Source organism: Podarcis erhardii, assembly GCF_964252035.2.
Source record: "Podarcis erhardii genome assembly, chromosome: 1".
NCBI classification, from domain to species: domain Eukaryota; kingdom Metazoa; phylum Chordata; class Lepidosauria; order Squamata; family Lacertidae; genus Podarcis; species Podarcis erhardii.
The window spans coordinates 99,673,061-99,699,070 of record NC_138497.1 but is presented as its reverse complement, the minus strand read 5'-3'; the positions used below and the strand labels follow the sequence as shown (position 1 = coordinate 99,699,070).

The following is a 26,010-nucleotide window of genomic DNA, read 5'->3' as shown; positions in this document are numbered from 1 at the left end:
TACTCTGTTTTAAAAGAGAATAAATTAGGAGGGTAAGCAAATACAAAAGAAACAGCTTCCCATTTGATTACTAGGCTTCCATTTGTATATAATTTGACTGGGAGTGAACCCAGCCTTTCAATTTTTATTCTTATTTTTAGCCTCTTGGGCCAAGGACCTTGTAAGCCAAATTTTTCGCAGGCTGCAGATTTTTACGGCCGAGTTATAACTCACTGAAAAACAGGGGACTTAAAATGGAAGGGCTGACAAAACTTTAAACTACAGCGTTGCAAATGGCACCACAATAATTTATAATCTGCAGGCAGCTCTTGGGTTTATTATCACAATGACAAATGCACTGTCATTGTTAATAGGATATTTCCCAGCAAGGACTTCTTGTTATGCAAGCCAGGTTCAGTATGTCATGCAGCATGATAGCAATAAAGCCTACAAGAATTGGTAATGAACTTCAATTACTAATAGATTATGGTTAATGGGAAATATGTGCAGTAAAGATATGGGTTTTTATATGCGCCTTCTGCTACTCTACAAGGCAAAGATTTATGCTACAATTTATGTTAACATTCTCCAGACTGGGAGGGGGGCAGGAGACTAAATTGGTGGAAAGCTGTTTCATCCATAACAAATATTTAAGATAATTTTGGCACATCATGCAAATGAAGATGTAAAATTAGATATTAATCCTTTTCATTCGAACATTTATACTTTTATTAAAAATGAAAATTCTGCCCAACAACTTATTATTTTTTCCCTGGAAAAAGAAAAGAAAAACCCTTTTCCCCACCTGCCAGCATAAAAGAGGTGCTGCTGTTAAAATGAAAGAAATGTGGAGGGAACGATGATAGCATCTGAGAGGTCAATTAATTTGTTCAATTTACTCGTAGTCATTATACAGTCAAAATAAATAATAATAATAATAATAATAATAATAATAATAATAATAAATAATTAATAATAATAATAATAGACATGACACATCAATGTTTAGCCTGACCACCTGAAGGGTTCTCAGCAGAGCCAGTATGGAGAGAAAGCTATTGGACACAACTGGGGACCCTGGGACCAGTTAAATAGCTTGGTAGCTAACAGAAGGTGGTCAGAAGTTTGCAGTTCATGGACCTTGGACACAGAAACATTTCAGATATCATGACATCTTAGTTAACTGAAGTCCAAGAGGGACATGGATGATAGGACTTTGCCTTGCCTTGATTATTTTGAGTGGGTCTGTCACTGAGAATTTGCTCTCAAGGGATGCCTGATTGGTGGCTTAGATCTGATTATAGGCTTGTAATATTGTGTTGTAGTGGTTAGAATGTCGGACAAGGACCTGGGAGACCAGGGCTCAAATCCCCATGCAGCCATGAAGCTCACCGGGTGACCTTGGGCCAGCTACTACCTCACAGCCTAACCTACCTCCCAGGGTTATTGCAGGGACTAAATGATATGGGGCAGAACCAGGTAGAATGCCTTGAGCTCCCAGGATAATAAATACTACTGTATAAATAAATAACTGCTCTGGATCGTTCCCTAAATGGGTAGGATGCAGTCAGAGGAAAAATGCTGGTGAGAGTAACTCCTTTCAGGTTTTCAGAGAACACATGGGGAAATAAAATGAGGAGTGTGTGCAGGGCCATGCATCCGAAGCTCATACCCAGTGTCCCCATTGGGAATTCTTCACAAGCTCCAAATACATTGACAGTCTCCTGTGTGTGGAAGAGTTAAGACATGCTTACATCAATAGGTACCAAGAGCTCCTTCCAATACTAGCCAAATATGCAGGTGGTGGGGACAGGATTAGCCCACAGAGCCCTGAAACCCACCCAGCGAGGAATTGCCCTGCAGTTCCATGTTAAGCCTAAACTTGATTTATTCATACTGATTGTGCATTACTATCAGTGCCAAAGGGAGATGTATATCTCTGTCCGCATTAGATGCACCCAGCAAACTCAAATGAGTTTTGCAATGCATACCATGTTGTGCATTAACATCAACTATGGAGTAGGAAATCTCCCTTCCAGCTTTAAATTAAGTACTGTACAACAATATGGTCTTTCAGTTGTGAACCCAATTCTGTAGAGGTACCAAAATTCCTTTGAAAATATTGTTCCTTTTGGACGATACGTTCATCTTTGTTGGTAACCATAAAAAATATAGCAAAATAAGTGTGTCAACTACAAATGTAAATACCTTCTGTGTAGATTTTTAGGGATGAATCATACAAGCACCGAGTTTCCATTCTGCGCCTCTGGACAGACTTTGCAGAATCCCAAACAGTTCATAACCTTCTCAAAAATCCTTACTGATAAATCTGTGCTAGAGTTGGCCTCATCCATCAGTGTGTAACACAGAAGAATGATCAGTAAAGAACATTTAAAAACAGGTATTTTATTTATTTTATTTGAGCACAGACTTGTGGAATTGTATCCATGTTGTAACCATCAATACAAAAAGCAACGTATCTAAGGCATAAATGCAGAGCGCACCTTAAAAAAACCACAGATTGTTCAGAAACACGTATATGTTGGCTCATACATTAATCCGCTCCTTCCGACATTTGGGAAGCTGACAGGAAGCGCTAATGTCATTTTGCCTGTGCGAAAACTGTGAATGTCACTGCTAAGGGATCATCTTAAATCACATCCTTTTGCTACAGTGATCTGAGCAACGTATGTTTCATTTTGAGGAATGGAATAGATGAGCCGTAGCTTTTAACTACCCTACATTAGTCAATCAGGTGACTACGGAGAAGGCACCATCCTGTCTAAAAATCCCTTTTAGGAGGATTTTAAAGTTGCTGGCAAAATAATGCATGCAAATCTTGATCAGGCACAAGATGAGGCTGTGAGACAGCAAAACAGGAGGCTTCTGCCTTTATCTGTTTCTATACCCCCCACTTGAGCACAGGGTTACATGGAGAGATGGGGGGCAACCACATGGCTGAGTCTTCTGTAATAATTTGCAGGGGAAATGCCAGGGATGAAGCCTGTCCAGAACATGAATGCTCCAGCTTTGAAGCCATATCCCTAGTCCTCAATGCATGGGGACAGACTGGGGTGATTCTGTGGCAAAAGTAGCTCCACATTTCTTTGGGAGCTTTACACTGGGGCAACATTCAACTAGATGCCCATGAGTTCTGGTGTTATGAGAGTGTCAGAAACACTTTTCTCTATTCACTTTCTCCATGCCATGCATGATTTTATAAACTTCCACCATATCACCTCTTACTCACATTTTTTTTCTAAGCTAAAAACGCTGCAACAATTCCTCATTGGGTAGTTCCTCCATCCCTTACCAAGGAACATAGGAAGCTGCCCTAAACTAGCTGCACGTATTTATCAATATAGCCCAACATCAGAAAGAGGGGCTTTGCCATTCACCTGCTACATGATCCTTTTGTGAAGTTGACATGGCAGGGATCTTCTACATGCAAGGCAGGTGCTCACCATTGAGGTTGTAATCTCCCTCCAGCCCTGCTTCAGCTCTTTTTCTTTCTTCAAGCTTCTTCACACTCGTAATCCCCCTGATGACGTATCTGAACGATAAGGGAAGAAGCCTAGGATAGGCATCCACCATTGTTGTTCTTCCATGGCTCAGTGCCAGTGGGAATTCATAGGTGCTTGGTGCCTGCTCTGAAATGCCTGTGAAGCTCAAACATGTTCACTCCTCAAAAAGACCACTTCACACTGCTAGCAAGCTCTAAATGTTCTGAGTGATGGGACAGGAGGTGTGTGCAGGCATGCCCATGTATCTATAATGTATGCAGTAGCAGATATATGCACAGGGCCACTGATTCACCAAACACAGGATATTCCTGATATTAGTAACAGAGCTGTATACAATGACCTTGACTGGAGGTCCCCTTTCACTTAGATTTTTCCACTTCCACCAGAACCATTAAACAGGCACAAATGCCCAGCCATTTGGCCTGTTCTTCCCATCTCTAAACCTGCATCTTAAGGTTCTTCTCCTCTTCTCCCCAGCCTATCACTACATATTACTTTTTAAACAGCGTTAAACCAAAGAGAAAAACATTAAAGAGCTAAGAGCAGAACTGATTGTGGGCTCTAAAATTTAAAGGTTTGAAATATGTGCTGCAATAACTGTAAAGGCAGCTATAAAGTTCTATTTAAAAATATTTTTCCTTTTTCTGTTTTCTTCATAAAGGATTCATCTTTTCAAGGTCATTACAACACCTTTTCCATCAATCAAGAGGCACACAGGCCTGCAATTTTTCAAGTTTTGATTAATGATCTCAGCACACGATAGCCAACAACAGAACCACTGTGCAAGGATAATGATGTACAACTCTGCAAGCTATGTTTTAATCTGTTAGCAAAGTCTTAATATGTAGCATTGTAAACACCTAACAATACTGTTAAGCAGCTGTAACAGTGGCAAAAAAAGTTAGATACTGTGGATATATGTGTATTTGACTCAAGCATCACATACTTACCAAACTAATAAAGTATTTAACAAATAATAAATATTCAACTGAGTGGCTGCTTCACAGCTGAACACATTTAGGGTTCAATCACTATTGCACTCAGATTGTTATTAAAAAAATACTTGTCACCCCTCTTTTCACTGTATTCAAGCTTTTTAAGGTCTCTGATAATTTCATTTTTTAATTCAGTGGGGGCAGTTTTACTAAAATTACAGGTTTCGGTCAAAAAATCAAGCAGCAATTCCCCATTTCTGTTTCCATCAGTGAAGCAATCAGTTATGTCCATATCAGATGGAAGCTCATAGGACTTGTACTTTAGACCAGCCCCATCAAGTATCTCTTCAATGTGAGCAGATGAAACATACAAGCAGAGATCATTCAGAGGCAGGCGAGAACCATATTTCTCCCAGAGCCTGGCCCAGCCACTGGTTCCTGCCAAATAAATCATATTGCAGTTTTATTTTCATCATTACTATTATTGCTGATTTATTAATCACCTTGTAAAGCACTTTCTCTCGAGGCAATTTACACATACAATAATTATAAACAGTTAAAAACAGAAAAACAACAAATATATTTAAAACAATACTAAAACTCTTAACAAGCAGACACTTGTGGCAAAGGCCTATTTATGCAGCTTGGGAAAGCCTGTCAGAACAAAAATGTCTTCTATTGTTTCTGGAAAGTCCAAATAGTGGTCACCTGTTCTTTCTTGTCATGAATGGTATTCCACAGGGCAGGGGCAGCCACACTAAAAGTCCTGGTTTAGGTTAATGTGGAGGGGGCTTCTGAGCTCCCTGGAACTTGCAGTTTGGAAAGCTCTGTTCTATGGCCTTTTATATGTGTTTGTGGGAGAGGGGTTATTGGTTTGTTTTTATTCTTGTTTTCATTAGGTATTATGGGTTCTTGTTTTGTATTTTTATGTTCTGAACCACTCTGTGATCTTTGGATGAAGGGTGGTATATATATTTATTTAAAAATAATAATAGCCAATCGCTGATTATAGAGGGAGCTGCATGGAAGTCTGTGCTAAGCCCTTCCTTTGGCCCATCATGGTAAATTAGACCAAGGCTGATAATTTTCCTAACCATCCAGAGAGAGGGAAAGATGCTTAATAGTGGTCATAGACCAGAGCCACTTTTGATGTACTTGCACAGCAGAGATGGATTATTGTCTTGTCACATGGTGCTGCAAGAGTAAACAATGAAACTACCATAGCTGCCCTACACATCACTGAAGGGACAGAACATTCATAGGGTGGGATGGGGGTGGAGAGGAGAAAACATTTAGAATGTCCTTTCATTATCTCATCTCTAGTCAGAAAGCAAATCTTTGATTTTAGCAGGTTATTGACTTTCGTTTAACTCTTTTCAGCTTTTGATTCATCCTCTGAATCTGCAATCATCAGAAGTTGAAGTAAGGAGGCGTTATTCAAGTTTAACTGATTATGTAAACAAGCCCTTAGATTTTTGCCTCTTCCTCAATATCTCATCAAGATATGTATGGTTGTCCATATGAGGAGAGGAATTTTTACAAATGTCAGCCATTTATGGGTCCAGTATGAATAAGTGAGTGCATGAACAAATTCAGGAGAGAACACACTGGATGCCAAGCTTGCAATCCTATGAAAACGTACTTCACAAAAATCCTCATTAAATACTACGGGGTTTGTTTCTGAGTAAACATACCGGTAACTGCTTTTACCTGCTAAGGCGCAGCTGGGACCTCCACCATGGAGAAGCTCCCATCCCCCATCTGCACTTCTCTCTGCCAGCAGAAGTGCCATCCTAAAACCACCTGAAACCATCAGTGGTGGTGCTAGGATTGTTTTCAAGTACAAACCATGGTTATACATTACAAGATAACTTTTCCCAAATTCTTGATCTTAATGAGGATATGGTTTGCTTGAACTACTGGTTAGTACAGGCATAGGCAAACTTGGCCCTCTGGATGTTTTGGGACTACAGTTCCCATCATCCCTGACCACTGGTCCTGTTAGCTAGGGATCATGGGAGTTGTAGTCCCAAAACATCCAGAGGGCCAAGTTTGGGGATGCCTGCGTTGGTGGATTCCAAAGTCACTGTAATATACCTACGGTAATAGCGCTGTGTGAATTCCTCCTCCCTATAATGCCAACAGAGATGAACTATTGAGAAATTATTAGACATTAGACTCTAATGTCTAATTAGAGGCAAAGCTAAAGTGGCTGATACATGAGTAGAACTCACTCATCAGTTTCAGCATTGAAGATTATCTGCTCTGTTCTGGTTGCTAATTTAATCCTGATACGATACTAGGCTAGCTCCCAGGTGATCTGTTTATGAAGCATCCATCCTAATATAGTTGAACAAAGTTTGTGGAGAGGCTATACATCATATGTTTATTGAGCTATTATACTGGTTTGTTTGTGGGGAATTTATATGGCATCATGTCACAGGGAAGGAGTTAGCAGCCAGCAGCAGTTCTATTTAGCTTTTTGCAGCCTCTGGGAGCCCATGACCAGGAGCTCATGAATAGGACTTGTAAACAGGGGTGTTTTTGAGGGCATCTAGCAAGGGAGTTGGAAGGAGAGGCCCAGAGTGATGTCTCATGGTGTGCCTAGGGCCAAGAGACATGGACGGCGAGGAAACTGCTGCAGTGACTGCAACACCTGTGCCATGTTTCTCTTCCTGCCTGTGAACATGCAGAACTACACCTGTAGCAAGTGCAAGCTGGTTGCCTTGCTGGAAGACAAGGTACAGCAACTTGAGGCCCACCTGTCCACACTTTGAGCTACTGGGCAAGAAGAGGAATTTCTCAATAGAGAAGAGAGGACTAGCCCGGAACAGCAATGCAGGTGAGGTGCCCTTATGGAAGAGGGAAATCACCCATTGCTGGAAACAAACTCCTGGAGGAACATAGCACAAAGTAGGAGGACTGTCAGGAGCCATACTGTGTCACTGGAGTTGCAAAATGGATTCCATGCCCTCACCTCAGACACTGGTTCCAGGCCAGAGGAGCAAGAGGTGTGTTGAGTGAGTGTATTGACAAGAGTGCCAAATCTACCTTAATTGTGCAACCTGCTTGGATCTCATCTGCAAAACAGTAAGAGCCTAGAAGCTCCCTGCTTTTTGATAAATTGTTTTATTATCATTTACAAATACTTTCTGGGGGCTTGAAGAGTGGTGTAGAAATGTTATAAACAAACCAACAAACTTTTTATGTCACAGCTCTCAAATTACTCATGGATTTAGCCCATTTAAAGTAAAGGAATAGAACATTCAGCCAGATCCTATGCCTGCTTAATAGGAAATAAATCTCACCTGTGCAAGTCCGTGCAGGATTATTATCTGAGTCATGCTGACCAATTAAAACCCCATTCATTTTCATGGAATTTTGTCAAGACTCAGAGAACTTGCCCAATGTATGCACATTTAAAAGAGGCCACTGCCTAGTGTTGAGGCTAAGCTGCAAGGAAATGCCAGACCACTGACAAACAATTACACCGATTTAAAGCAGGCCAAAGAGAAGCAAGCAGCCCAAGACATCAAAGAGCTTTGGTGTCTATTCCAAGAAGTATGAAATGACAAGATTCTCTGATAAGGGACATCTATTATGTTCTGCTCATCTGTGAAGTTCTGGAATAGGGGATATCTCAAAATATAAAGAACATTTGGCAACCTTAGGCCAGTCAGATTGCATCCTACTGTGACAAGGGAGCTATTCTTATAGAAATCTACTAAAAACTAGCATAAGGGATACAGATAAGATCCTGCGGATGGATATATATATATATATATGTATATATATATATATATATATATATCCACATGCAGGAACAGTGGGAAGTGAATTCAGGCTAATCCATTTATTTGGTACCCTTGGTGGCATGATTCAGCATTTCTGATGTGAATCATTTATAAAAGGCCAAAGCCACCAGCCCCATTGGGTAGGAAAGCAATAAATTCAAGACTAATGAGGGCTTGCTGAGAGGTATGACTGCAAATCCCCATTGCTAATAAAGCCATTTGCCTGCCTTTTTGGAAAGCAGTATATCTATAAACAGTTTCTTTCTGAAACATAAACACTCTGGCGGTTTAGAATCGATGCCGCACAACAAATTTGTGTATATTTTCCCCCACCTCCCTTCTCCACCTGGCGGAAAATGAATGCAGAGCACTAATTGCAGGAAATGTGCTGGTGTCAGTGTTCTGTGACTCAACACCATTTCTGAACGGAGCAATTATACACTACCTGACTGGCACATTAAAATAATCACTCCCTGTAGATGCAACATATGGCACTACTTTTGTTTTTCAATACTTTGTTGAGAACTGAATGTGTGGGGAGACTATTATCTTAAAAACAACACTACATAACTCTTCAGAACTGCCTCGGTCTTGTTGACAAGCAGTATGTAGGAGGATCTGAAGCCTTCAAACCGTGTCCTTACCATTTTGCTCTTTTTAGCCTCTACTCCCAGTTTCTCATGAATATCCCCTATTACTTCTGTAGGGGAAAGTTTACACCAAGAAGAATCTGCTAAGAACTCCTACATGGACAAGCTCCACTGAAAAGCACAGGAGTTGCCAAAGAACAGCAAGTCTTTCACAGGTGTCACATTGGTGAACTGCAGAAATTGCTTTTATGTATTATTTAAGTGGGAGTATTATTTCAAAGATGGTTTCTTCTGTTGCTGTTTTTCCTATTTCACCTGGTCTAGTGCTTTTATTCCCTTGCCTCTCTTCCACTTAACCCCATGGTTTCCTTGATAGCCTTCCCCCTTCCCCATTGCACCTATCTTACCGTTCGTGTCTATCCATATCTCCTCTCCTGATTAATACGAGTATCTGGGCCACAAACCTACCCTGCTGCCCTTCTATATCTTCTTTGCCAAACTTACCCTAGGCAAAGGGACCTGGTGGGTTTACAGCCCAAACTGAGACTTGGGCGTTCTCTGGCACCAGTGGACACTGACTCAAGCATACTTTTTTTTTATCAGTATAGCTGTAGGTTAAACCACAGAGCCTAAGACTTGCTGATCAGAAGGTCGGCGGTTCGAATCCCCGCAAAGGGGTGAGCTCCCATTGCTTGGTCCCTGCTCCTGCCAACCTAGCAGTTCAAAAGCATGTCAAAGTGCAAGTAGATAAATAGGTACCACTCCGGCGGGAAGGTAAATGGCATTTCCGTGCACTGCTCTGCTTTGCCAGAAGCAGCTTAGTCATGCTGGCCACATGACCGGGAAGCGGTACGCCGGCTCCCTTGGCCAATAAAACGAGATGAGCGCCACAACCCCAGAGTTGGCCACAACTGGACCTAATGGTCAGGGGTCCCTTTACCTTTACCTAAGCTTCATTAGGGCTTATTCTTTCACTGGAGGTCTACAGTTGTCACAAGTCCTCCCTATTACCCCCCTCCCTTGCTTCAGCATCCTGTACCAACATGACCCTTGAGGTCTTCCCTTGGTGCTCAGAAATCCCCTGAATGCTTTGGGACTGATTTTAGGGGCAGAAGAAAGGGGGTGCGACTATTATGCAGTGGTGAGACCATTATGCAGTGAAATACAGTACCTCAGCCTCTTCCAGAATGTAGATTAAACTTTTCAAATTTCTCTTGGAGTTGATTTTAAGTTTACTTTTGTATCTGGGTACATAGAGACAATTACTTTCAAATACAGAACTGCAACATCTCTTGATTTTGAAATGGCTGTGGGAATTGGTTTGCTAGGTGGGACTTCTCCCTGGCATGCTCGTATTCTACGTGTGAGGATTTGGGAGAGACAACATGCAGACATGTCATCTTCGATGTGCCATCAGGAAAAAATGCAGTCTGGGAACAGTTTAACCATGCTCAATGTAATGAGATGTATGTATGGCTCTTAGTTACATTTCCCTGTAATTCACACAACTGTGTGCTGCTGTGTTCCTGGTTTGTTTGTTTGTTTTGTTTGTTTTGTTTGTTTTGTTTTTGTATTCCTATGATAGAAAGGCAGCCAATTATATAAACCCTACCCAATTTATTATTTTAGTCATACAGTGAGCTTTATGGAGGAGAAGCAGCCCCCAGTTTAGAGGCCCAATTTTAAGAGAAAAGTGCGGCCACAGCTGCATCAACCATTTGTGAAGAATTCTATCCTCCCCTTTTTAAAATTTGTACTATTAAACAGATACACATTTTCAAAATGAGAGATAAAATTAGGCATGCATTTGAAGAACTCATAACAAAATCATATCTGTTATGCCTAGTAAAAAATATGCCACTGTTGTAACTGAATAGGACACTTCAGGCACAAACTAGGCTATTCAATCACTTGCTAGGTCCATTGAATTTAATGGAAGAGTTTTTCATACATGTTTAACTCGCCCATTGAAATCAGTGGAACTTGAAAACAGTTAACTTTGGCTGGTTGTACTCATAAGATGCCCATTAGGCACTGATACCTGCTGTGTGTAATCTGTTCAATTTGCTCTGCTGCCTCGGTACTATATCCATATGAACATATAAATGCCACTTCCTCTGGTATTCTATTTTGCAATTGACTTGATCACAACTTTCTTATTCAGGTGTCAAATATAACCAGCCAAAGATGGGATTCTTTTTCTTTCTTTTTTTACACTGTATCGCAATATTAAACAAAATGGGCAGTAAACATGGGCAATGAGCCAGCTAAATAGCACAACAGAGCTCCATTGTAGAGATTTACTTAATGCCACATGCAGTCAGGTGTTACGACATGTGCTATTCTGAAAAATCTGCAGCAGATTAATGGATTCATTAAGAACAATTGGGTTTCTTGCATGAGTTGAGATTTCAGACTTAGTGCCTATTCTGTTTGCAACATTTGTTGTGACATTTGTGTGCAGTTAGGGGAGGGGAAACGGGGACATTCTGCAATTAATGGAACATTTTGGGCTGTTGTTGTCTGCTATGAACTTTATAAAGCTATTTTATAACTCTGTGAATTCTTCTAAGGTTTATATAATTAACTCGTATCTCTGTGATAGACAACTCCATTACATTCCATGACATCCAAAGAATCAGGGACCTTCTAATGAGGGCAACACACAAACCAGTGCATGTTTACTCAGAATAAACATCCACTGCATTGAATGGGCCTTACTTCCTCTGTAGTGCTTAAGCGACAGTCTTAATTAACTCAATGGCTCGGTGCAATTCAGGGATAAAAAGTAAGCTCTTCCTTCCCCATTCCTAGCTGAATAAACTGATAATTCCCCATCACTCTTCTAGATTGTAACTGACTCATACACAATGCAACAATTTTGCAGAGGTTTAACATGTGTAGCATCTGTGCCTGGAATCTAGAAATCCTGCTTTGAGTTCCATTCTTGAAAAAAGGGTTATCTTACCTCAGTTTTATATTATAACGTATTATCGGTGCTTTTTTCTTGGTGGGGGGGGGATGCAGGGGTACGCATACCCCTAAACATTTTGTGAATCTACGTTTGGCCTCATTGAGGGGCAGAATTTCAATATGAATAGGAAAAGGAGAGTACCCCTAAACATTTTTTTAAGAAAAAAAGCACTGCATATTATAACTGTAATAAATAAATGTGTTTGTAAGAGATACGCCTTGTTTAGAAGATAGAAAAAGACACACCTACCGCACATCATGAGAATAGGTATGTCCCCACAAAGGAGATTAACTTCCATTTTAGCTGCTAATTATGTGGTACCAATACCAGAAGAAATATTGCATAGATTTCTCGAACTCATTGCATATCATTAATCTATGAAGCTGTTCATGATGCTACAGAATAGACATGCTAATTCTATGCACCATTAAACTCCAAGTAAGCTCCATTAAGCTCAGTGGGACTTATATCCAAGAAAACATGCACAGGAGGAGGCTGAAAGGGCAGATTAACACAAGTATTTTAAAATCCTTTTTTAAAAAAGTAGAGTTTGGGTGTGTACAATTGATACACATGTATAATAGTCTATTTATATGGTCAAAAGTGTGTTGAAGACTGGGACAGGGGTGCATAAATAGATAAGATTGTTTAAATCAGAATGTTTTTATGGTGCATTTTAATACAGTGGTACCTTGCAAGATGAATGCCTCGAAAGACGAAAAACTCGCAAAACGAAAGAGTTTTTCGTTTTTTGAGTTGCTTCGCAAGACGGATTTCCCTATGGGCTTGCTTTGCAAGATGAAAATGTCTTGCAAGTTTGTTTCCTTTTTCTTAGAACCGTGCATTCACTTCGAGGAGCAGATTAACACAAGTATTTTAAAATCCTTTTTTAAAAAAGTAGAGTTTGGGTGTGTACAATTGATACACATGTATAATAGTCTATTTATATGGTCAAAAGTGTGTTGAAGACTGGGACAGGGGTGCATAAATAGATAAGACATTTATATAACTTGTATGATAGTTTAATTTTTGTATTTTTTAATCTCTGAGAAATAGATTTGTATAAGCAGCTGGGTCTTGGTGTTCCATTATGAAAAAAGACACATTCATAGGAAATCACATAGAAGTCTAAATTACAACCTTGAAGTGTGTAAGAAATGTACTTGGCAGTATTTATTTATTTAACAAAATTTATACACCACTTGATTGTAATAATACACCCAAGCAGTTTACAAGTAATATTAACATTTAACAAAAAACACTTGAAGCATTTAAAGATAATTAACAGTAAAAGGGGGGTGGGAGGGGATGTAAGCATCTAAATGTCTGGATAGCCATGCCTAAATGAAAATGTTTTAAGCAGTTGCCAAAAAGACTGCAGTGAAGGCACCTCCCTGATATCAATAGGGAGTGAGTTCTAAAGTGTAGGCACTGCCGCACTAAAAGGTTGATTTCTTAAAACTGCAGAATGAGTATTATGTGGTATGTGGAACAGCGCCAGTTTCACAGATCAAAGCGGTCGAGTATGGGATTAGGTGATCCCACAAGTAAACTGGTTCCAAGCCTTTAGAGCTTTATATACCTGTAGTTACGCCTTGAACTTGGCCTAGTAAGAAAATGGCAACCAGTGTGTATCTCTGAGCGTGTTATAGGTTGAGTGGGCCTCACTCCTGTCAGCAACCGCACTGCAGCATTCTGTCCTAACTGCACTTTCTGGAAGCAGAAAGTAAGCTCTGCATAGAGCGCATTGCAGAAATTCAATCTTGAGATAAGCAGTGCCTGAACTACTGAGATCAGTACTTACCTGAAACAAGAATAATAAGGAGCTTGGCCCCAGGTTCCAAGAGGCTGTGGAAAAACCTGATAGTAGCTGGGATGTCTTTTACATAATACAGCATCTAGAAAATATAAGAATCACTTTAATGTAGAATGAAATCACTGAAGCTTTTCCATGAATGCTCCCATTTTTGTGTGAAATGACTCAAATATACCCAAACCAAAAATGTATTTGTGTTGTGTGTCTAAATGATACTGCGTACACATTAGAGCAACTACAGTAAAGTAGTATATGGTAGTATGTATTGTGCTAAATGTGTAGGCAAGTAGCATCATGAACCGGCAGGACAATGGAGAGGAGGGAGGGGATCCTGGCGAGGGGTGTAGCCAGGACTGGAACACACTGGGACAAGGTGGGGAGGGGCAAGGAGAAGTTGGTGTAGGAAGTATTCACAGGGTTACGGAGGATGGGGTGGGGATGGGCGTCAGTGCACAGGAACCAGGACCTATCACCAGAGCCAGAGGAGCCCCTGTCTCCACGAACACAGCAGGCTCTAAGGCAGTGATGGCTAAACTCGGCGCCGCACCTGTTTTGGGACTACAGCTCCCATCATCCCTAGCTAACAGGACGAGTGGTCAGGGATGATGGGAATTGTAGTCCCAAAACAGCTGGAGGGCCGAGTTTGGCCATCACTGCTCTAAGGTATAGGGAGCTGCAGGAGGCTGAGGCAGGCAAGGGCCCATAGCTGGCCAGGTGGAGCTCATTAGCTCTGGGATGTGTGATTCCTCAGCTGGAGTGGGCTTGGAACAGGTGAGGGTCACATGCCTCATCAAGCCCAGATGCTACAATCAGCAGGCAAGGTAGAAAAGGGAAGCTGAGGCATTGTTTCTGCTCAACTCCCCATGTTGCTGGGTCTTGACTTGCATGTTCCTGCACTGTGATTTGGGTGTGACTCTGAACTGTATTCTGACTACAGCACTTCAGACTTGGCTACTTGGATTGACACTGGACTGCATTTCCTGAGCTTTTGAATTTGCTTGTGTGGCTCAGTCCCTGGACTTGGACTTTGGACTTGACATACTGACTTGCTGCCAGGTAGGCCAGGGGTTCAGGACAGTACATGGATTAGGGTCAGTGTTGGATTGGGAGGGGAATGGGGTGTGCTTGTAATATTGGAAGTGAGTAGTGTTCAGGTGGGACTTCAAATACTGGTGGGAGAAGGTTGTAGAATTAATAGCAATAATAATAATCTGTTACTTATACCCTAGCCTTTTGCCTGGGTTGCCCCGGCCACCCTAGGTGGCTTCCAGCATAATAAAAGCACAGCAAAACATCAAACATTAAAAATTTCCCAATACATGGCTGCCTTCATATGTCTCCAGAAAGTTTGTGTTTGGCATATGATGAGAGGGTGTTGCACAGGGCAGGTTCCACTACCAAGAAGGCCCTCCGCCTGGTTCCTTGTAACTTCTCTTCTCACCCTGAGGTCCCTCAGAAGGTCCTCGGAACTGGATGGATAGTGTTGGGTAGATTGTGACGGATTTAGCAAGTAGGGACAGCATTTGGGATAGATGGGGAGGGTGGATTTTGCTTAGGTACATTTAGAAGCATGGAGTTAGGTAGAGGTGTTTCTATGGATTAAAGCAGCATCTAAGAAAGCATGTAACTGAAACTGCATGCTTCTGAGCACTGAATAATTCTGCAATATTTTATTCTGTTATTGATGATATTGTTGTATCATACACACTTGCCTCTTGACTGGCTCTGGCAATTATTCTCGTACCTGGTGGTGGCAGCAAAAATAAAGAGGGTTTAAAATATCTAGCAGAAATCCAGCCCAGGGCGGTAGACCTCAGAGAGAGGTGAAGCAGGGAAGCTGGGGGGTGGAACTAAGTTTTGTGCCAGAGAACTGCATAGCTGAGGGGAAAGGGGTGCAGCCATATTAAGCTCTACTCACTTTTTATTCAGATGCGCTAGCTAATGCAAAGCAGAGTTTTGTCCTTATTATTCTACAGCAAGTTTTGCATGCATTCTTTGGGCTTGATTGTTTGGAACAAATATATTATTGCTTGTGAACAGAACAAACTTCTAGAATACAAGGGACTGGAGCACCTCTTTGACATTCAAGTGGTATTATGGCACACGAAAGGTAGCATGAGGAAAACGGTTGTCCCAACAACCACAACTGTCCCACAATTGAGGCCTCCCTTTACCTGGATCATGTGGATGAAGTTCCATTTCTTCACTTCTTTGCTTGCCTTCATTCGACTTTCATATTCCAGCGAAGTCTCCTTGTGCCAAGAAAACTTTATGTTCTCAAGGTTTTCTGTCTTTGCTACTCGTTCTAAAATATGATAGCTCCACAGTTTATCTCAATTGCAAATACAGAATAAATTTCCATTTCAAATTTCAAAGCAGCTGAAAGCCATATATTTTAAAAAGCACAACGCGCTGGTGTCACTGGCGGGACCAGTCTTGAGCTGCCAGGTGCCACCTTCCATTCACTCACTTCCACAGAGCAAAGCAAAGTGGAAGGAACACTTTGGAGCAGCATAAATCATACGGCTGTTTCAGAATCTGTCCCCAGTTCCATCCTCTCAAGTAGTTTGATGAATCCAATCAGGAGGAAAATATGTTCTTATATATACTTGCTATTTTATATCTAGAACTCAGATTCCAGGGTCACTTTTTAGATTTACAGGACAATGTAGAAGAAATATCTTAAGACAGTGGCTGGATTGTAGAGTAAAGCTATCTGGACAAAGTGAAACAGCATAAAATGTTACTTGGTTCCATAGGAGAAATTGAAGCAGATAAGCCCAATGGCAGCTACTTTTGATATCCACTGATAACATTGGCTAGATTGTGTATAAGGTATTTTCATATATTATGCAATTGGCTTTTGATTCCCCAGAATCCATAGGAAACTTAACCCCATTGTGCCTCATTTTAACTCCTCATGAAATCAGTTCTGAATTAAGCACAGCTGTGAGCACTGAATGACAGAGGTGGTTGCTATGCTTTCCTGATTTGCAGAAAATGCTTGCTATTTCTCTAGCATCCCGGGCTGAAAGCATGATATATGTCATGCTCCTTTCTTGGTGCCCCAAAAGTTATCAGAAATAAAGAAAACCAAGAACCTGTTTCACAGCTACTTGAACCCTGTTCCAAGCTTTGATTCCACTGTTTCTTGGCAGAAAGTCCCCCAATAGCTCTAATGGCCATTTCCATTTATAGTGGTATAGTGGCTTTGTTTTCTGGACTTTTTCTTTTTTGCATATTCTCTGTCACATGATGTCGTCATTATTCAGTTAGCATGCCAGAATACTGTACTTAAAAAAAGAAAATCTACCACAAGAAATCTGACTTTTGTGAAAGAACTGGAATGGATCCTCAATATATCCATTTGTGTGACTAATAATAATAATAATTTTTTATTAGCATGTGTGCAAGCATTGCCCTAGTTTCTATGTAGAGGGGATGGCTGCTGAGTGGTTTGGGAGATGTCTGTTTCATGCTGCTTCCCTCTGGCCAGTGCAAACTGTGAATTTGTGAGCTATTCAGAGGAGAGAGGTGGCAGATAGGAATGATGGTGCTGAGTCAAAGTACTGCCTGTGAAAGCAATCATTAGCTGCAGACAAAATTTCATCACAATAACCAGGTTCACCATAGCTCAGGTTGTCCCATAGACTGTCTTCTAATTTCCTGTACTCCCACAATAATAGGATTCGGGAATACTAGACACTAAACACACACACAAAAAGCTACAAAATTGCTATCCCCATTTTCAGCTCTGACATTTAATGGCTGTGGGAGCACAAGGATACACATGGGGTGTGTCTACAGCCAAAAAACCTTTCTCACAGAAACAACAACCATTAGTGTGCAAAGGAAAACCCCACCCTCACACTCTAATGTGACCAAAGGTGCAAACAATCAGCTACAAATTCAGTTTTTACATTGGATCAAACAGCAACTATAGCACTATAAACAGAGTATGTGGAAAGGCCCTTGTGTTCAGGGAGATTGGGTGGCATTGGTTATTTAATGAGCATTCCTTTGTATTTGTTTGAGAGATTATTTGGCATCAAAGCAAGTGTTATTCCCTAACTTTCCGATGCAATTCCTTGTCACTTTCCTTATAGCAAAAAGTCCAATTTGGGGGGGGGGGGAGCGGGGTTTGCTGCACAAGACCTCCCAATCAACTGTAATTATACAACCTGAATTTGCCAGAATATAATTGAATCCCACCTGAAAAAATTGACAGTCTGGAGGTGCTCTAAGGGCTTTGTATACACATAGCATTCAAACACATTGTGCTTTGGTACAGCTTTAACTTCGCACATCCAATCAAAGTCTTACATTTTTCAGGGCTCCGATTAGGACACATCCCTGTGAAATAGATGAGAAATGTTCCACCTGCACTTATCTCCCTTCCTTTGCATTCCTTCTTGGACATGGGCTACCACTTCTGAATGCTGCGGCTGTTGCTCAGTCCTCTCTTCCATTTATCAGTCTCTAGCCTATACGACCACAGTTCAAATCTAATTTGCTATTTTAAACTCGGAGATCATTGAGCAGTAATCCATATCAGCACTGAAAATAATCTGACTCAGTCTGCTTCTATTTAATCACTAGACAGTCTGTGAGGAGACATCAGGAAATGAAGAGTAGGGAAAGAAAGCTAATGCCTGTCATTGTGGCTTCCCTATGCCAAAAATCAGAATTGGGCTAATGACCAAAGAAGTTTAGAAAGTCCACAAGACAATGGCCCTTTTCAGGTGTTCAGCCTGACCATGGGAGGGCAAAAAGATGTAGCTTCTTCCGCCAGTGGTGTAGTAGGGAGTGGAGGGCTGCAGGGGCAGTTGTCCCAGGTGCAAAAATGTTAGGGGGCACAAAATTCCATCACTGGGCTGAATTGAAAAAGGCTTCTCTAGGAAGGTGACCTCTCCAGACTATGGAACAAGTCTTCTTTTCTTCTCTGTGGCTGCAGTCTCCTGGTTGATGTGGACACTGTTAGGCAGTTGAATGTACTCCATCCATTTCTATCTCCACCCCACCCCTCTGCACAGCCCCGGCACTTGGCAACCCAGGCTATGCCACTGACACCCGCAGCCCTGTCTCCAGCTTTCCCTTGAGTGCTGGCTCTGTCCCACTCCTCCAAAAGTCAGGAGTAGAAGTGGGGCTAGCACACACAGGGACACTGGGGGTCAGGGATGGCCTGCATGCTCCCTTCCCACAACTCTCCTTTGGTGCTTATGTGGTCAGGCTGAACATCTGAAGAGAGCTAGTATCTCTCAGGTCCACTTCACATGGAATGGAAATACGCCTACTTTGCCAAGTATACAACAAATTAGCTTCCCATTATGAACACACGTGTCAAAACAGACATGTGCTTTCATCAGACCTGGCAACTTACATATTGTGTGCGTTTATATCCATCTAGGAAATTAATATGAAGTAGCCCTTCACTTCGGAGTGAGTTCAAACCTAACTTTTCAGGCAGTTGCAATCTATTTCTCTTAGTTTCAGCAGCAAGTGTCTTCACTTGTACTGTTTCCATTTCTGCTTCAGAAGGGATTAAGCTATTGTTGCTCCCCTCTGGATCACTGCCATGCTATCAAACGATAGCTATCCCATTCCCTTGCGAGAGAATTGTGATGAATGAATGCTCCCTGGAAGTGTTACTTCCCGGGATGAGAATGATACAACAGATAGGACAAATTATCTGGCAAATTATTTTGTACTCTACTGTTTAAGAAATGAAGCCAAGAAAGCATAAAAGGTAAAGGGACCCCTGACCATTAGGTCCAGTCGTGACCGACTCTGGGGTTGCAGCACTCATACCTTTGTAGGCACTTATTTGTTCAGCACTTGGTTCTACCACATCGTTGCAAATGATGACTCCAGGATATTTAGCCTGTACTTCTGCAAGAATCTGAAGGTCAACTTCTCCTAGGACACAAGAAAGAAAAAAAAGGGGAGGGGAGAGAATGAGAGGGAGAGCTGCCAGTATTTGTAACAAGACTTGACATATATTACTTGGTTTAGCAATGTAGATGGGTTGGCAGAAGGCTGATCTGATAGATCTCAGGGTGATTTGTGGCATATTGACCAGTGTATCTGACTCCCAATGGTTTAACAATAACAGCAACAAAAGCCCCCCCCCCCAAAAAAAAGATTGTTGAAATGAATATTCGGGGGTAGAGGGGAAACCAGGAGCGGGGTGTGTGTGTATTAACAATGAGAACATTTCTGATCCTGTAAACAAATTCATGAGCTGAGCATGTGCTCAGAAGCACACTGGTCCTTCATTCTAAGCATACAGAAGTTCCTGTGCCTTCTGTACAAATACTATTCTTTCCTTTTAAAAAAAATCAAAACTCTGTACTGATATAAAAACCTGTTCCTCCAAATTTTAAAAAAGTCACATTTCTATTGTATCGTTCCCATTCACAAGTAATCAACTCACCACCCCTACCAGGTTATTATAAACCACCCCTTCCCCCAACCCCTTTGATTTGTAGCTTAATCTGCGACCTTAATTGAGTTCAGTTAGTTGTTTATATGCAAACAAGTGCTTTGGGGGATTCAAGAGCTGAATATGCGGCAGCCTGCGCTATCAACAACTTTCAAATTAAGCTATAGGAATTATTTAAGCTCTCCGATACAATTACCTTAAAAAGGCTATCACTATGTTCACCATTAAGATTCCAATTAAACTTTTCAAGGAAATGGATTGTTTATGGCACATTTGCTGTTTTATAGCACAGCAAATGCCTTTTGTGATTGGAGGGTGTGAGTTGGCAACATTAATAAGATAAAGGGTGAAAACAAGGCGTACTTCCTTTATGGACTGGCATAACACATTCTCACTATTAGTTATTGCCACTTATAGTGAGACTGTCTAAAAGACATTGCTTTTACGCATTTTACTGTCGGGTGCTTCTCATACCAAGAGTCAATGATAATGCTGCACTAAGACTGATGGATAGCTGCCTTTTGGTAGCACACCTGAGTTTGTTTTTTAAGATTAGTTAAAATAATGGAGAATGAGCCTATCTATGGCTAACAGTCATGGCAGACAGTTACATGACTCCATAGTACCTGCTGCCACACTGTGGTGAGTAGAGCTGTTTCCCAGAACAAGTGGTGCTCTCTGTCAGGGTTGTTCAGTCACTAAACTAGTGACTGTGTAGTAGCAAAAACCTTGATATGTGCAAATATCCATGTACTTTTTAATTATGGCCCTGTAGCATGGGTATTAATAGCAGGGCGACAAAAGTGGATTTTGTGATCCTTCCCTCACCAATACGTTTCTACTTCAAGCCTGTAAGGATGATCACCCACCTTCTGTTTCACAATGGTCTGAGGACCTTGCTGCCCCTGCTAAATTTGAGCACATTTCTTATAAACACTAACTTAATGTGAATACCTGTTTGGACATTTGGATGGTCTGTATTAATTTATGTGTTTAATGCTCCACCTCAATCACTGAGATCCTCTGATGTGGCACTTCTTGTGGTTCCTCGTGCCCCCAGAGGTTTTGGTTGGCCTTTACTAGGAAGTGAGTCTTTACTACTATGCCCTACTAGCAGAGGTTCAGCAGGAATCATTCCTGCCTTCTTACAAATCCACCTTATAATTGTGTTCCTACCTATCGCCCCAATCCAATGCAGAATTAGGTACATCAAACCCATTAATTTCAGTGGATTCAGCAATGCCCAGCTCTTACTAATATTATATATATATATAATAAAATGTGTGTGTGTATAAATATATACATATCTATGTCTATATATCCCACTTTTCACCATCTAGGTCTCAACATACAAAATGTAAAACCTCAAAACTCTAAATATACAAAGGATTAGACTGGATGTCATTCTGTGTCTTTTTCCTCCATACAACATATTGTAGAGATAATCCTATTGCTTCTGGCTTTATTGACAGCTACCTGAGAAACTAAACTGTAAATTAAATGAATTATAATCTGTTATATACATAATATAAACCTGTAGTTCAAATAATTAAATGCATGTCTTCATACTTTACTTACCTGCCCCACCGCCAACACTTAGAATATTGATTGTAGATTTCCCACTGCCTATACTGAGGAGGTAAAGAGTGCATCTTTTTAAAACAGTAAGAGATCAGTAGGTATTCAAAAAGTTCAATGACATTCATTTTCAGAAATTTTCAATCAGCTCAGTTTGGCAGAACCCAGAAATGGTCTTGGTCTAGTTTAGCAGAACCCAGGATGGGCCTATATAAATGAAAAGGTGGAGTTATGAAGACAGGAGCAGGTTTGGGTCTCAGTGGTTTGTTCCAAAGTGCACACTTTTATGGGGCTTCCATATACTAGGATACTATGCTTAGACATACTGCTGCGGTTAGGGCATTCAGGTCCCCTAAGCCAATACGCCACATATGTTTATTTAGCTTCCACACATGAATCATCAATGAGGTTAATTTTTTTTATTAGGGTTTTTGTTTTGCAAAGGAAAGTACATCCTGATAAATCGTGATTGCTGTTCATTATTGTATGTGCATACGTGGAAGTTGAGCTATATTTACATGAGAGCAAACAATGAGATCTGTCTTCTGCTAGGCAAAGCCTATCACAAAGAAAAGCTTTCTACTGGGATGTCTGAAGTAAAACATTATTAAAGATCTAGAGAAGGAGGGGGAGGGAGGAAAGGACAGGAAGGACAGAAACAGCAGTCTGATACTCTCCAGCAGTTCTTGCAAACCTGGCTCTGTTGCACACACAAACAAACATCATGTATGCCAGAGCGTATCAATAGTTTGTCCTTCTGATAAGATGCCTGATGCTTTTACCTTGATAATATGCCTGGCAGCTTCTTCTGAATGAATTCCAGCATGCATTGATGCTCCGTCGAATTCTCAAGGAACAGACGAAAGGATTCGACATAGTGGCTATGGTCAGAAAGCAAGCTTCTCATAGCCATGGCAGAATACCAACCTATTTTTTTTTAAAAAAAGAAGATATATACAGCAAAAGCAGAGTTATTTAGCTGCAATCTGAGTAGGGTGAGGCACAAAGAAAAGCAAAAGCAAGGATACAGAGCAGAGTCGGCAGTTCTCCCACGTCAAGGACTGCTTAGAAATGTATAGCTGCCAAGTATTACGCAAGTAAGTAGACGAAAGCACTTACTAAAGCAGCATATCGGCATTTTTATCGGACTTTGAACAGAGACCTTGACCGCAGCAAATAGCTATTTCCCCCCCCCCCAGCCTGTACAGAGCTGTGGAGTACAGCTCCTTTGTAAACGTAGCCACTGCTGTAAGTCTGAGCAATAAGTGATTTCTATCAGGAATCATTTCCGTGGCTTGGTTTGCTGAATCTCCAAGGTGACATCTAAGAAATGGTGGGTTTTGTTTTGCTTTTTTTGTTTGTTTACTGCCTAGCTAGAAAATATGTTTTATTTTAAAATTGAATTAGAGTCTTCTCCCTAAAGATCTGGAACCTATTAAAATAATGCCTAGGTAAGCATTTACTCTGTATTTTAATCATGCTCACACAGCCATAAAACAGCATTTGGTATGTTTTCAGCAAATGATAAAAGACCTGTAACCAAACACTGGTTGATTAGTTGAAATCAATACAACAAATTGCACTCTAGTTGCTCTTGCTTAGACTCCCTGGCATCCTCCATTGCTACAGTCATCCCCTTTCTCTCTACTCTCTACCACATGCAGTCCCTTTTATTTAAGAAACTTTTCTAAGCCCCCTTTTGATTGCCCTCATCTCATCAAGTTCATGTCTCCTATATCCCTCATTCTCTTCATTTTCTAGTCATTATTTCCCCCTGGGCTGTTCCATGCTACAACCTTCTTTCTTGACCATACAGTGGTACCTTGGGTTACAGACGCTTCAGGTTACAGACTCCGCTAACCCAGAAATAGTACCTCAGGTTAAGAACTTTGCTTCAGGATGAGAACAGAAATTGTGCTGTTGCGGCGTGGCGGCAGTGGGAGGCCCCATTAGCTAAAGTGGTGCTTCAGGTTAAGAACAGTTTCAGGTTAAGAACGGACCTCCGGAACGAATTAAGTTCTTAACCCGAGGTACCACTGTACTTTGACTTGGCTTCCCAGCTTCATGCAAATGAACTAAGGCAGGGGTAGTCAACCTTTTTGTACCTACTGTCCCCTAATGCATCTTTCTTGAGCCCACCAGTGCTCAATGGAAGGAGGATTCAGCTTGTGCTGTAGAACCCCCTACCGCCCACCTAGAATCCTGAAGTGACCACTAGTGGGTGGTAGGGACCAGGTTGACAACCCCTGAACTAAGGGATGGTTGGGGAACCAAGTGGGGTTCAGGAAAGTCTTAACTTACTACCAAACGATCCACTTGCTGTGTATTTTGTGTGTTCAAAATGACATTTTCCACTGCTATTTTTCTAGCCCTGGAAAGAGGTGCCAGAACTCACCATGAATGCCTCCCTTGTTCCCTTATAATGGTAATGGTTCCCACCTAAGTGGTGCTGGAACTGAGTTCTGGTGAGTTCCAGCTGAAGAAAAGCACTGACATTTACAGTGTACAAATGTATATACACAGCTGGCCCACATAGCTAATCTTTCCTCCCTGTGTTCGGCCCCAACATACGATGAGGCAAACCAAGATATACACAGACACAATAGCACTAGTTCCCATTACTCATTGGAAAAAGTACTGTTACCACAACAGAAAAACTACTGTGAAAAAATTCTCGGTACCACTAATTCATATGGTATTCTGTGTAGGGGCAGGCCTGTACAGATTGCAGCCTACCAAGCCAAACACAAACCGAGAGCAAAATTTTAAAGGTTTTTTTTGCCAAGCATATAAAGCTGAATGTACACAAGTTCAATGTGGGCTTACTGTACATGACACATTGCCCTGCGTTATCAAAGAGCAATTCTGCCCATGTTTATGCAGTCTTATGCTAACCAGCCTCTTCTGTCTTTTAGAGGAAGTTGGGAAGAACGACGTGGCATTTCAAATGTTTTACAACTACTGTATGTGCTTTATGTGTATGTGGAGTAACTTGAGTAAATTATTTCTGGATTCCGCCTGCACATATAGCAGCAGTTGTAATTTTATTTATAGGTTTGATTAAGTTGGCTCTAACTACAATGAAACATGCAAAATTGGTTCCTGTGTGAAATCATGTATAGGAGTTCTTCACCAGCATTCATTATTACAAGGATGGTGATTTAATTTGTTATTATTCTAAATGCATATGCTGTAACGTTTTGCACAGCCTTCTCCTATACAAATTTGCTCAGAAGAAAGCCTCTCTGAGTTCAGTAAAATTTACTTCAAAGTAAGCATGCACAAGATTGCAGCATTTTTGTTGTTTTTTGCCACACTCTCTCATAAATCAGAGGCCTGGTTTAAAGCAGTTTTGCATCAGTAGTTATAAAGTGGAACTGTTTACATTTCCCCATTCCAGAATTTAGACTGTCAAATAGCCAAACAGCAAAACCCCATAAACACTGCAAATTTTTTTTTTAAAAAATCTGATTTCAAAACACGCCCTACTTGAGGAACTTTAGAACAATTGCAACAGGAAAAAAAAAAGTTTTAAGATAATGTTCTTTTGGTTTTGAGTAGAAAAACACAGTTTCTTTCAGCTTTTACTTTCAAGGACATTAAGGACAGTGTTTGAAAATATCAATACAGTACTTACATGTAAAAGTCTCTGCCTTAAGGAAGTGCTAGTTTCTATTTGTGGGTGTGTTGCAATATTGTAGTTAGCAGGAAATGGATTCTGTTACAGAGCAAGCATATTTTACAAGCTGACTCTATCTCCACCCACAAAATCAGTGTCTTGGCAAGCAGGGTATTCCTGCTGAGGAAAGAAGCAGGAGCAGTTCTGAGTAGGACTGAAAACTCAAGTGCTTTCATTTTCACTAATGTAAATCTGAAAATATCACATTTTTATATTACTGTATGGAGAGAATTCAGCTGCAGGCATTTAATTTTAAAAAACAAAATGTGCTTACTTTCATAACAGAATATGACCCCCCCCCCTTGTAAAATTCTGCTGCCCAGGCAGAATTTTTTGAACACATCAGAATATTTAAGCAGTTATAGGAACTTTACAGAAATCTCCAAGGATCCAGCTAGAAGGAGACTGTTTACATTTAGCAAAATTCCCCACCAGCAGTTACCCGAGGAACTAAATTGTGGACACTCTCATGTGGATGCCACTTCATATGAGTTGCTCCTCATGTGATGCGTTTTCAGTTTTGAATCACCATCTTTACTATGCCATATGAGCAGAGTGCTCATTGCTTTGTTGCTCCTTCCCGAAGTTGATGGCAACATGCTGAGGACAACTTTGTGGGTCCCATGCCCATTCAAGAATTGCAGGAATGTTCAAAATGACGGTTTTAAAAACCGTTTCCTGAATTTGCCAGATCTGTTG

At 41.0% G+C, this 26,010-nt stretch overlaps 1 protein-coding gene and 1 long non-coding RNA gene across 4 annotated transcripts in view; one reads left to right on the top strand and one right to left on the bottom strand.

Annotated features, from left to right (window-relative positions):
- Nucleotides 1-2,365: 2,365 nt before the first annotated feature.
- LOC309348332 (histamine N-methyltransferase-like) lies at nucleotides 2,366-25,394 on the bottom strand. 2 transcript variants are annotated; one of them, XM_081873455.1, is made up of 7 exons: nucleotides 25,270-25,394; nucleotides 22,415-22,559; nucleotides 21,633-21,685; nucleotides 19,421-19,528; nucleotides 15,787-15,917; nucleotides 13,601-13,694; nucleotides 2,366-4,876 (listed from the first exon to the last, which is right to left on the bottom strand). In XM_081873455.1, the coding sequence occupies exons 2-7, from the start codon at nucleotides 22,543-22,545 to the stop codon at nucleotides 4,521-4,523; spliced, it is 873 nt and encodes a 290-aa protein (XP_081729581.1). In that variant the 5' UTR covers nucleotides 22,546-22,559; nucleotides 25,270-25,394; the 3' UTR covers nucleotides 2,366-4,520. The 2 variants fall into 2 exon arrangements, with proteins under 2 accessions (XP_081729581.1, XP_081729580.1); XM_081873454.1 differs by lacking the exon at nucleotides 25,270-25,394 and adding an exon at nucleotides 22,752-22,785.
- The window catches only part of LOC309348642, a 126,444-nt gene continuing 105,327 nt past the window's right edge, over nucleotides 4,894-26,010 (top strand). For both annotated transcript variants that reach the window (XR_014159498.1, XR_014159499.1), the window contains exons 1-2: nucleotides 4,894-9,037; nucleotides 14,550-14,668. This is a non-coding gene — a long non-coding RNA (uncharacterized lncRNA). The remainder of the gene's footprint in view (nucleotides 9,038-14,549; nucleotides 14,669-26,010) is intronic.

Bases quoted from the DNA above. Each gene is read 5' to 3' on its own strand.
- LOC309348332 (XM_081873454.1), bottom strand. The intron at 19,529-21,632 runs GTAAGTAAAGTA...CTTGTGTCCTAG, and splicing joins AAGTGTTGGCGGTGGGGCAG to GAGAAGTTGACCTTCAGATT. The intron at 15,918-19,420 runs GTATGAGTGCTG...ATCATATTTTAG, and splicing joins ACAAATAAGTGCCTACAAAG to AACGAGTAGCAAAGACAGAA.